The sequence below is a fragment of the Camellia sinensis genome, chromosome 4, assembly GCF_055761805.1.
Source record: "Camellia sinensis isolate YWXY chromosome 4, ASM5576180v1, whole genome shotgun sequence".
In the NCBI taxonomy this organism is placed as follows: Eukaryota; Viridiplantae; Streptophyta; class Magnoliopsida; order Ericales; family Theaceae; genus Camellia; species Camellia sinensis.
Genome location: NC_138964.1, coordinates 168,751,462 through 168,763,811, shown reverse-complemented (window position 1 = coordinate 168,763,811; position 12,350 = coordinate 168,751,462). Strand labels below are relative to the sequence as shown.

At 32.0% G+C, this 12,350-nt stretch overlaps 1 protein-coding gene and 1 pseudogene across 7 annotated transcripts; one reads left to right on the top strand and one right to left on the bottom strand.

Annotated features, from left to right (window-relative positions):
- Window positions 1–723: 723 nt before the first annotated feature.
- Window positions 724–6,194, bottom strand: LOC114289413 (tryptophan decarboxylase 2-like). 6 transcript variants are annotated; one of them, XR_014327888.1, is made up of 6 exons: window positions 5,767–6,174; window positions 5,144–5,216; window positions 4,727–4,954; window positions 3,227–3,282; window positions 2,776–2,848; window positions 724–1,142 (listed from the first exon to the last, which is right to left on the bottom strand). XR_014327888.1 is itself a non-coding variant. In XM_082866868.1 (6 exons), the coding sequence occupies exons 3-6, from the start codon at window positions 4,742–4,744 to the stop codon at window positions 1,051–1,053; spliced, it is 255 nt and encodes an 84-aa protein (XP_082722994.1). In that variant the 5' UTR covers window positions 4,745–4,821; window positions 5,144–5,216; window positions 5,767–6,194; the 3' UTR covers window positions 724–1,050. The 6 variants fall into 6 exon arrangements, 5 of the variants coding, with proteins under 5 accessions (XP_082722994.1, XP_082722993.1, XP_082722991.1 ...); XM_082866868.1 differs by having other exon boundaries at window positions 724–1,158; window positions 4,727–4,821; window positions 5,767–6,194; XM_082866867.1 differs by having other exon boundaries at window positions 724–1,158; window positions 4,727–4,861; window positions 5,767–6,190.
- A 531-nt stretch (window positions 6,195–6,725) lies between these two features.
- Window positions 6,726–10,063, top strand: LOC114297166 (uncharacterized; annotated as a pseudogene). Its single transcript, XR_014327887.1, has 4 exons — window positions 6,726–6,863; window positions 8,304–8,667; window positions 8,920–9,126; window positions 9,576–10,063. The product of XR_014327887.1 is annotated as an uncharacterized LOC114297166 (transcript).
- The last annotated feature ends 2,287 nt before the right edge of the window (window positions 10,064–12,350 follow it).

The window sequence follows — 12,350 nt, the reverse complement described above, 5'->3', positions numbered from 1 at the left end:
AACTTTTTTTAGTAATTTTTTTTTTGTTAGATGAAAAAAAAGGTAAATATTTTGAGAATAATTTTTTTTTAATTATATAAAAAATCGAGATGTTTATTTTATTTATTTATGGGGATGATTTGATTTGACCTTGAAATCTAAATGCTTCGACGTTTGTTGTGTTGTTGAAGCTACATCATCGCATGACAACAACGTCAACAACAGAACAGGAAGGAAAGAAGAGATGTAAACGGGCCGAGATTTGTGGGCCCATGCAATCCACACTCCTCTCTCCTCTGTGGGCTTCATAAAAAGTGAAGGATGTAAATTGTAATACAATACAAACCCATCTACTCTTGAAACCACAGGCAAAGGGTCCACGGTTTTCTTCCATTTTCTTTTTGGGTTTTACCCTTTAGCTTCTGGTTTATTGCTACTATGTCCTTGTATAAACTTTGAATTTCTCTCTTTCCCGTTCCTTCTGTGTTATTGTCAAATCATGTTCTTTATAGAAAATGTTTATTTGATTTGTCATACAAATTTGTAAGTTTAAATTTGTTGAGTTCTAGCATTTCTCGTTCATTATTTTAAAAGTCAGCCGGTAGCTCCATTATAGATCACTAGCGTATGCCCGTGCCTAGAGGCACGGTGTTTTTTTTTTTTTTTCTTTTCAAAGAGTAAGGAGTGAATTTTTTAAAATGTTTGACACTGGAAAGATATGAATGAAATGCATCTAATAAAAAATTTAAAACATGAATAAAATTTATAGTGATTAGAGTATTGACAACAAATTAAACTTAGTGTACAAAGCAATAAACTGTATAGTGATTAAAGTATTGACAACAAATTGAACTCAGTGTACAAAACAATAAAATGTATAGTGATTAGAGTATTGACAACAAATTGAACTCTAGCCGATTAAGAGCTCCAACCGTTGTCACTGGGTTGAATTCAGGTCCAATAGGCATTTGGATGCTCTGTTCAAACACTTCTTTAGATGTGTGTGGGTACGGCAATGTCTTTGTAAGCAATTTTTCAGTCTACCAAGTCCAAATACATGAGAAGAAGCCATTAACCAATGAAACCATATAAAAGAGCTGAACACTTGATATCTTCTATCCGCGACACTGAACACTTGCAAATGTTTACCGCAACTGGAAGACCTTGTGGATCAACCAACTAAGAAGGTAAATTCCATTGTCTTAGTTTTTTTTTTTTTTTTAATATTAATTTAGCTCCCATACAAATAGGTTTTCTTTTTTAGTGGGGCAAAATAACTAATACAACCTGATCCTTTAACTTGACATCATACAACAGGGAGATTCTTTCTGTATTGTCAAATTTCCAAATATGTCGATTGTCAAGTTTCACATTCATAAATTCTGTAATTGTAAAAAATTGATCACATTCATCTTATTAAATTGTTGACCAAAATTTGGGAATTTTCAACTACAAAATCATAGATTGCAGATGAATTCAAATCCAAATTCCGATCAGATAAAAACTTTACAAAAAATGATCAGAGGTTAATCAAAGAAAAACAATAAGGTTTTTTAGTTCTTAATAGTAATCCTATAAAAGAATAAAAATATTATAATAACAGGTATAGTGAGCTAAAACTTTGTGCAAGTAGAATTTTCCTTTCATTTTATTAGGTAGTTCAAAAAATGTTTTAACTTTTTGTGTTCATAGAATTACACTGCCTTCGTGCTTGTTGTTGACTTGAATTGGCAAGGAGTCAGTTACAGTAAATTGGCAAGGAGTTGGTTACATTGTACTGTAACTCTTCTTCCATCTATGACATTATTTATATTTGTGATATATGACTGTAGTTGGGAGGCTTTAAATGCATCCTAAAATTTTAAGTGCATTTAGAGCCTACCCTATAATTGTATGCATACCTAGGAGAAATGACAAATATACCAAGTAATTCATGGTTTCATATATTGATTTTTGGGAAATTTAAAAAAGAAAAAAAAAAACTTCAAAATCTTGACCTCGGTAACAAATCAATCCTAACTTGAAATTATTTTAATTCTAACCATTCATTTATATGGGCCATTTAAACAGTTTGACAATTTTTTCGCTTTATTTTGGTGTTGACAGTCATTTGCAACCCTTACCATGATCCATCACTACCCCCATCTCTTTTCCCCATCTCTTTTCCCCATTTACCACTACTCCTCATTTTCCTCACAAATGGGCATCAAAACGTCTATTTCTCTAACCCCAGTAAAAAACAATGGTCACCACCACAGACATCAATTTCATATGGTACTGTCAAAATTTCACAGGTCATGTATCTCACCAACTTAAGGTACGACTTTACAAACCCATATCAGTTACTTTGGGCTTTGTTTAAAAGGAAAGAAAAATAATTAAATTTATGAAAAGGAAACCTAGGAGAAATTATTCTTTTGCCCAGCCAAACACAAACACAAATAAAAATAAAAAAGAGAGAGAGGTATCGCGGAAATTGACAAAGATAAAATCCTGAAATTTCAAGCGGAAACTAAAATCATTACCCAACTAAATAAAAATATACTCACAAAGATAATATTTATAAAACATGTATACAATCCAGATTCTTTATAAAAAATCTATATATAAATAAAAAAATCTACACAATGTATATCCAAATAAAATCTATACAATCTATATCCAAATTCTTTGTAAAAAATCTATAGAATCTATAAAAAAATCTATACAATCTATATCTAAATAAAATGTATACAATCTATAAACAAATAAAATCTAGTACATCGTCACCACATAAAATGAAAAGAGTGATCTTACCTGGAGAGCAGCAGTTTCGGGAGCGAGAGTATGGAAGAAGAAGAACAGGGCTGGAGAGCAACAGAGGGAAAATCTAAAAAGAAATTGAAAATTAAGTTTATGAGTATTTGTATGTTGGCAAGTGTCTTTATTTGAAACACATAAAATTTATATGATACAAATGGAAGTGAAACCGAAGAGAAGGAAACTATACCCAGCTAAATAGAGATTAGACAAAAAAATAACACATTAATAACCAATTGGTGTTTATTTTCACAATTCAAACTTAATGCAATTGCGCATGAATAGCCTTACCTTGGAGTTGGTTGCAATAGCCTGTATTAAGGTTGTGAATTAAATTTCTTAGTGGTATTAATTAATTAATTGTATTTATATATTGATGGCTAAATTATTCTGAGGAATGGTAAGGCAATAAATGATTCGGGTCATATGTTATAAGTTGGTGAGTTACGTGAAGACATGATGGATGAAGTGCTTTCTTGCAAGCTGCTTTCCAATCTCAACAGCCTGGATTGTTGTAACACATGATTCAATAAGGCAGCAATGATGCAAATAGTGGAGTTAACACAAGTTAATGTAGAAACAGATTTATATAATTCACAAACCAAAAGAGTAATTTTAGGAAGCACACTCCTAGAAATACACAGGCATAATAAACATTACAAAATAACAATGTGTCGTAGATAGGTTAGTACATTCCATTTTACTCAGAACATGAAAAATAAATGATAGGTTTACTGTCAAGACTTTAACTTAACTAAGTGCTTATTCCTATTTTTTTCCATTTAGGTATGTAGTCCCTTCTTACAAAAATCCAAGATTTGGTATTTCAGAGGCTTGGTTTTGTAGAATTTCTCACATCACAATATCAAAATCAGTTTCTTGTCATCAAATGGTGAAAGCATTTTACATGATGCTCTTGCCATGCATCATTTGTCATGTCTACTAATTCACTTCTCAACACCTTGAGCACATATTGCTGCACCAGCATTATCTGCAGTTGTGGCTAAAGAATTTCTTTAAATCAAATTGGGATATTTGCCTTCTTACTGTTCATCTTAGTATAATTCTAAATTCTAAAATTATAGAGAAAAATTAGAAACTTAACAAAAAAAATTTAATTCTAATTTTTATAGATAGGGATCTAAAAGTTGACCCAAATAAATGAATTTCAATAAAACAAATATACAAAAACCTGCCCATTATTAAAATTAAAAAAAAAAAAAACACAGTTGTTTTAAAAAAAATTAATGATAAAAAATAGTATGTTTTTTTCATTTATTTCATTGAATTTCACAAGTTTCAAACACTATAATGAAATATACAAACTGAACAAAACAAATATACTTAAAAAAAATCAAAATCACACTCATAATCATCATTTTCATTGATCTTGTTAAAATTCCACAAAACATAATAATTGAACCAAAATAACCATTTGCCAGAAAAAGCCCTTTCCATGAAGTTCTAAATGATTGGTATGGTCTCAACAACCAAGGAAGAACACAGATCTACCCAATTGACTACCCACTTCCTATTTCTTCCTTCTTTTTCTCCTTTCTGCTTAGGTATTCACCCACTCTTTATATCCTTTCACTTCTCGTCAACCAAACTTAGTTAAAGCCGTGAGTTATATTCAGAATTCTGGTCCAACAAATTAATTAAAGCTCACCAGGTCCGCCTCCGCCTAGAGTAACATATAAAGCTAAGTTGCCATTTTGTAATGTCTAAAAAATAAAGCACCAAATCTTTTTTTATTCTTCTTCTCTTTAACAAATCTATTAACCACCTCAGCTTGAATGACATCAACCATCAAAATGAAAAAGGCAAATGCAAAGGTCTCTTTTGTCTTGAGAAAAAAGAATGTTTATTTTTGAACTGGGAAAAAGTTGTACCTTCCAAGTTACTACAAGAATCAAATGCTAATAAATATAGACATAGAAAACTATACCTGTTGAAAGGAAATCATCAGGAAGCTTAAGAAGTTTAGCAAGCCAATCCAGGACAATCATTTCAAGTTCTGTTGCTGCAGGAGAAGTTATCCAACTAAAACCCACCATGTTAATACCAGCACTGAGCATTTCTCCTAAAAATCCAATGATACTACTATTAGAGGGAAAATATGCAAAATAATCCGGGCTTTGCCAATGGGTTACCCCTGGTATCTTTGACTGGACATCTGCACCCACAATTAAAATAGCGAAGAAAGGATTCATGTTGTCAACCCCATTTGAGTGGGACACATTACTTAGTTTGGTTGGTTGGTATATACATTGATATGGTGTATGCAATTAAACATTTTTCTGTTTAATTTTTAGGCCTCTTGATGAAATAGTTTAAAAGTATGCACAGGATTAAGAAACTTCACCACTGAGAACATCTTGCAATGATTCTGGTTGATTTGGTGCGGAATCCGGAAGAAGTTTACTCAAATACCTGGGCTGCAGAAAAGTTCAATTTTTATTTTTATTTTTTTGTATCCATGAATGAAATGGGACTGATAGCACAAACATCATAACTAAAGCACACGTGATAACTATTAAATTCTTTCCTCTTTCATACCCAAAAATCAAAGAATAATAATATCAATAAATTCCCAAATTACGAATTGGACGATTACTTTAAAAAAACACATACACGAATCATCTACAATCCCCAAATTTACAATTTTGATATAAAGTGCAAGAATCATCTTTTTTATACAGTATGCTTCATTTCTTAACTACTATTAAGTAAAACCACTGAAAGATTAACATGAAATCTACTTGCACAAAACAAAAACAAAAAATTCTAGACTAATTAACATTGTTAAAATCCTGAAAATTGAACCAAAATAATAATTTCTGAAAATCCACACATAATCATCTCAGATGATTATAAAAAACTGTTAAAAAAAACATTTGTCAAACATAACCCAAGTTGGAGGTATCATTCACAAAACCTCCAAAACCGTGAATAGAGAGAGAAGAGGAATAGAGACAGAAACATTACCTTGCACAGATAGAAGCCTCAGGTTTGGTGTAGCTCTGAAGTAGCTCTACCGGAGAGCTCCAATCGGGGTTCAGAGAGATATCGCGGTTCTTAATCGGAAACCCTAGCCTTCAGAAATTGAGTGGGAGGGTTGCGAAAGGGGGGAGAGGGGGAGAGGCAGCGAGTGGGAAGGTGGGGGGAGAGGCAGAGATCGGGTGAGAGAGAATGAGAGAGGTAGCGTCTCTACGAAAGGGGGGAGAGGGGGAGAGGCAGAGATCGGGGGAGAGAGAAGGAGAGAGGTAGCGTCTGTGGGAAAGATAAAGAAGAGGAACAAAGAGGGAGATAGAGATAAGGGAGACGTGCAACAGAGAGGAGATACAGATGGAATGGGGGAGGAGACGTGGGTAGGTGAGAGAGAGCACCGAGTGTTTGGGTGGGAATTGAAGTATAATCTCAACCATTGATGTGTATCATAATTCATCTGAGCCTTTAAAATAAAATGTATCTCTCGTACATTTTACATATTTTTAAAATTCCTTCTCCCTTATTATATAGATTTTTACAAATCTTAACTTAAACAGACCTAACTTGTACAATGCATGCCCATAAAAATTTTAGACTTATGAAATGTACATGGAAATGCTATATTAGATAGATCTAAAATAATATGGCCAAATTAAAATTTAAACTGAAATTTGGCAAAGGGTTCAAGGCAATTCAAATCCAATTTATGTATTCTATATAATGTATAAAAGTAATTTAATTTATATTATACTTAAAACTAAATTTTAATTTATTTTTTTTAAGTTTAAAATAAACAAATTTATATTTAAAGTGGGTTTTAGTTATAGATACGTTTTTTTTTATAAAAAAAAAAAAAAACAAAAAAGAAAAGAAGAAAAAGTTGAAAAATGGGGGAGAAAAACTCGAATCAATACAAGTATAAGGACCTTAGTGCAAACAATAATCCGCAAGTAATATTAATGGGAAAGGGACTGCAAGTTGAAGAATTTACACGAGTTTGGGTCCCCATAAAATGTGTAGCTCAAGCTAACATCATCTACTCCAATGTCGATTTTGCCGATGCAAACCAGATTCCCATCACTTTGGGCTTCTGGGTATGTTCTTAATCCCTCTTTTCTTTAATGGGTTTTTTTTCTTTTCTTTTTTTGTTGATCTTTTCTCCTGTTTGGAATTGTTAGAATTCAACTTCATTCAAGCAAGAATCTGATTAGACAGCCCTCATTTTGTTTTTCACTCTTTCTCTGTCTGTTTTCAAATGCTTTCAATCTGATATTTTGCCCTTTCTGTGACTGCTTAAATCTTCTGCTGGTTTTGTTGTGAAATGAACAGATTTCTATAAATTCCATTTTCTTGTTTTTGTGACTTTCTACATTGTGATCTCACATGTATTGAGATTAATTAATTTCATGTTATTGGCTTCTGAATGATTGGTCTATTTGATATTGACTTCTGATTTACCTTTGCCAAAAAGGTCATGAATTTTTTCTTTAAATTAGATTTGATGTTTTATGTGCAATTTTAGCTGTTGGGCATGCTTTATTTTAGTTGTCAGCAGCTTGTAAATGGTAAATTTGGTGGGAAGATTTGTCACAGATTAGTGGTGATTTTAGTTAATAAATGGAGTAATGTTGAGAGCTTCTAATCCCCGAAGTTTGACATTTCTGTGGATTAGCTCTAGAATTTATGTTACTCTCTCATCTCGGTTACTTTCATGCAAATAATAATTAGATTTGTCATGAAACTCAATTTTTACATGGCTCATCTCAATTGAAATGTAAATCATTCATCAAACTACCCTTGATTTTGAAATGTTAGGGAATTTTTCCGGGTTTGGCATAACTTAGTAAGGCTGTTTGGATTATGTCTTGATTTTGGTGGGTTCAATTGCAAGGCTCTTTCTCTCTCTCCTTAGAACTGGCTTAAGGCATCTTTGACCCACACGGGGCATAGTTCCACGACAAAGCCTCCATTCTGAGCCACGTGATCTGAGTCTCGCAATGCACACTGAATGCTTTAGCATACCTATGCCCTGCCACTTGACCTAGGTTCGTGAACTACATGGGATTACTATTTCCAATGAGAGGGGGGTAATGTGCACAGCCTATACCACAATGGGGTAAAGTGAAGGTTGCCTTTTGTAAAATTACAAGGAGTGCTAAGAATTTGAAATGGGAGAACTAATTGGTTTTGCAAATAAAAATGGGTTGAGAACTTGATATTAGTTAAGGGTTCAATCCTAATATTTTTGTTACCTTCAATCCATCAAACTATGCCTTCTCTTTTTCCTTTTTTCTTTTTCCCTTATTGGATGGAATAGGTTGATTTTTTTTGGAACTGTAAAACGTTGATAGTCAATTTGACTGCTCACACCACCATGCAATAGATTTGTGGAGCATATTTTTTTGGGTTTGTGTTGCTTATGTAATTGTTTTAAGACGAATACAAATGCAGTTGTGCCATTATAGGCTTCTACTTTTATCCCCGAAAATTCAATGTATTTTTATGACTAGGATGATTGAAATATTTAAATGCAGATCAGTTAGTGCGCTTGTGATCCTCCTCAAGAACTTAAATTAAGTGATATCGAAGTGGTATTTGTGTACTTGTACGCTAGAAACTGCAGTGAAATCATCTTCAGAGATGGCTCTATTATCAAAGTTAGGTTGTATCACATTGGATGTTACTGGTACACTCATTGCTTACAAAGGCGAGCTTGGAGACTACTATTGCATGGCAGCCAAATCTGTTGGATTGCCTTGTCCTGATTACAAATGTGTTCATGAGGCCTTTAAACTTGCATACTCAGACATGGCAAAGAAGTATCCATGTTTTGGTCATGCAGCCAAAATGCCCAATATTGTGTGGTGAAAGACTTGTGTGAGAGACTCCTTTGTCAGGGTGAGATATATTACTCCATCATGCATTATTTGGCAGTGGCTTCTTGCATTCTCACCTTTTCCCCAATTATTTGGATATTATGTCACATTATAGGAAGCATTCAAACTGATTTCAGTTCTGCTATAAACATACAAACTGATCATAGAACTGAACACTGGATACACATGAATAGACAAAATTTTACAGGGTTTGTTAGTGGGGTTCATGAATCCCTTAAAATTTCTTATTATTATTGATCCTATTTGTTGACAGGCAGGGTATGATTATGATGAGGAGACATTTGAGAAGATATTCAGGCGCATATACTCAACTTTTGGTTCAGCTGCACCTTATACAGTCTTTCCAGATTCTCAACCATTCCTATGATGGATTCATGAGAACGGTCTCAAAGTGGGGTTAGTTAGCAACGCCGAGTATCGGTACAAGGATGTGATTCTACCAGCGTTGGGTTTGAATGAGGTAAATATTCAAGTATATAATGGATAATTTGATTAGTAATTTTGCAGATAAATATATGAGAAGGGTGATGTTTAAGTGATATTTTCTTATAGTTTGTTTACTTTTTATTTGGTACTTCAGAATTTGGATTATTTTGATATTTTTCTTATCGTAAACTTTGTTAGATATTTAAGTAAATTTTAATAGATATATATGGAACTAGACCTTTTTGTGAGCATTGTAAAATACAATAAATAAATAAATATATAAAATGGATACATATTATTTTGATCACAGTTTTTTTATTTTATAATATGTATGAAAATTCCCATATTGGGAGTTTGCTTTAGGCTCTGAAAAACTCAGTCGGCCCTATGTCATACACCAGTACGTGACCTCGAGAGAGGTGTCGATGCTTCATTAGTGACCATAAATTCATAAATCCATAAATTCATAGTTTATGTATTCAGGGATCAGAGTGGGATTTTGGCGTGTTCTCTGGCCTTGAAGGTGTAAAAAAGCCGGACCCAAGGTTATACGAGATTGCATTGGAGAGTGCTGGAATTATTGCACCAGAAGAGGCATTACACATCGGAGACAGCATGCACAAGGACTATTTGCCTGCAAAGAGCTCGGGGATGCACGCGCTGTTGTTGGACAGATTTAAGACTCCTGATGCTGATAATTGGAGGAAGTCCGGCGCGCCTGTTCTCCCTGACCTTGTGGCTGCACAGGCATGGCTGGCTTCTGAAAATTTGATTTGCTAATAACCTTGTATTTTCTGTAATGCTGCTCAATACTTACTGATATGATGATGTTGGAAAGAAAAGAAAGATATTCATTCTGTGATATTCTAAGCAATGTTATTGAGTTTGGTTCACAAGACATTTAACATTAGATGTTCTGTCTGTAATTTGTGTTCCTCATTCTTGCAGTCAAATAAGAAAGTTCCTAAAAAGATCAATTGTCTGTTAGAGCAAATGAGAAATTAATTGCATATGATATGATGCTTAAGTCAATTACATATGGGTTAATTACACTTAGTATCTTTGTACTTTAACTAAAATGTAGTTTTGGCCTTTTTATTTTCACTTGAAAGAGTCAACTTCATACACTGTAAGGTTGTGTTTGGATTATTGATTCGGATAGGGATTTGGAAAGGAAAATAGAAAAAGTAGATAAAATATAAATATAGTATAATTACATTTCATTCATATTTTTCTTTTTCTTTGTCAAATTCTATCCAAATACATGATTCTGATACAACTTAAATCAAATTGCAATGTCATTCTAGTGTCTATATGATGTTAACAAGGCTAGGGAAGTCTTTACATTTTAATTCAAGTTATAAGTCATCTTTTCGTTTATCTACTATTATTGAGGCACTATACTTCAAGTTTTTGTAATGTCATTATTTCATTTATCTATTATTAATGAGACTCATGAATATTAAAGATAAAATGATCAAAGTGAGATTTTATTATCAAATTCATATTAAATAAGACAAAATCAAACAAGAAAATCACCTAAAAAAATAAAAAAATAAAAAACTTAACGCGCTCTAAAATAACAAAATTAAGTCTGGATGATGCTAAAAATAAATCCGACACTTGTTGAAATATTTTTACAAAGACAATATTGTTGATGAGATACCAAACAAACAAATGATCAGAAATTAAATATCTAACTTTGAGTGGGTGCAAGTCAAAATCTTACAATATTTATTTTAATACAAAATTTATTACATTGCTTACTCAATTTTTAAAAATTAAAAACATGACAAAAAATTTCTAAACTAGCGAATTAAAGGAACATTGTAATCTTACAAAATATATGGAATTTTATTTTCTTATAATAATATGATGATTTATTTTATTTTTTGTAATTAAGAACCATGTTGAAGGACTTTTTGTTTTGAAGTGGGAGTCCTCAATTCAACCCCATATAAAAAATGTTTTTATTAAATCTTTCTCCAATACTATTCCAAACTAAATACAATTCCTAATGTCCTACTTTTTCTTTTCTTTTTTTTTTTTCTTTTTTTTGTGTGGTTAAATTAAAAATAAAAATATTGATTAAATCTAATTCCTGTTCAACTTGGATTAGATCTCCAAATCCTATGGAAGTGTTAGTTCGCAAATTGATTACTACTATATATTAAATATATTTCATGCAAAGAGTTACAAAACTGTTTCTAACAAAATATTGAACTTAATTTTCATGGCTTCTAAGTTGGTACCAAGTGAAGATTTCATTCGTGATCCAGATTTCTCAATGACACCGGCTCAATGTATAGGGATGGAGCTTTATGCTCTTATCTCGGATTTTGATGTAGACGAAGGCGAGCATGAAAAATTCTGTAAAGAAAAGAAGGCTACAAATTTAACGGTGGACATGTTGTTTAAAAAATTACTAGAGAAGAAACTTGTACTGAGTAGAAGGGGAGCGATGAATGAAAATAGTCCCAAAGGTTCTGAGAAGATTGAATGTCTGAAGGGAAGTTAATTGTCATTACAACCATTGATACCAATCTTTTACAATTACAAATATTTAGGTGGTGTTTCTTTTTTCTTTTTTTTGTTTTTTTTTGGGGGTTGAGGAACAGAGAGTGGTAATAGATTATGTAGGTTCTTCATGCTCTTTTATTCATTGAATTCAAGTTAATAGATTTTTTTTAAAAAAATTATATTTTAATATGTTGATTAATAGATTGATGGAATGTTTTTTCTACACCTTCATACAAGTTTCTGTAATGATAATTATTATTGTTATTCATCTTAATGTTTTCAATCAAGTCCTCACGACAGTAGGACCTTCCTATATTTCAATAATTCGATTAGTTAATTATTTAAATTTTTATGTGTACAATATCTATTAAAAATCAATTTAATGACTCAATTATATTTGTCTTTAAAAAACTAGGTGAAGATAAATGTGATGAAATTATGTAATTACATTTATTAAAACAATTTAAGTTTTTTCATGATGATCTACATATGAAATCCCAAAAATTTAACTAATTGAATTGAAATAGCACTCCTAATAAACTTGAGGGCCCAAATTCTTTTAGCATGAAATTATTGAAAAAACAGTTTTATGCTTTTGGAAAATACTAAACAAATTTTACGACAAATTAAACTCTTATCTTTTTTGGAATTTGGAAATATATAATTGGTTTCACACATTTTCACATAATTACATTGAACTACTTTTTAGTAAAACGAAAAAGTTTGAAATTATTTGTT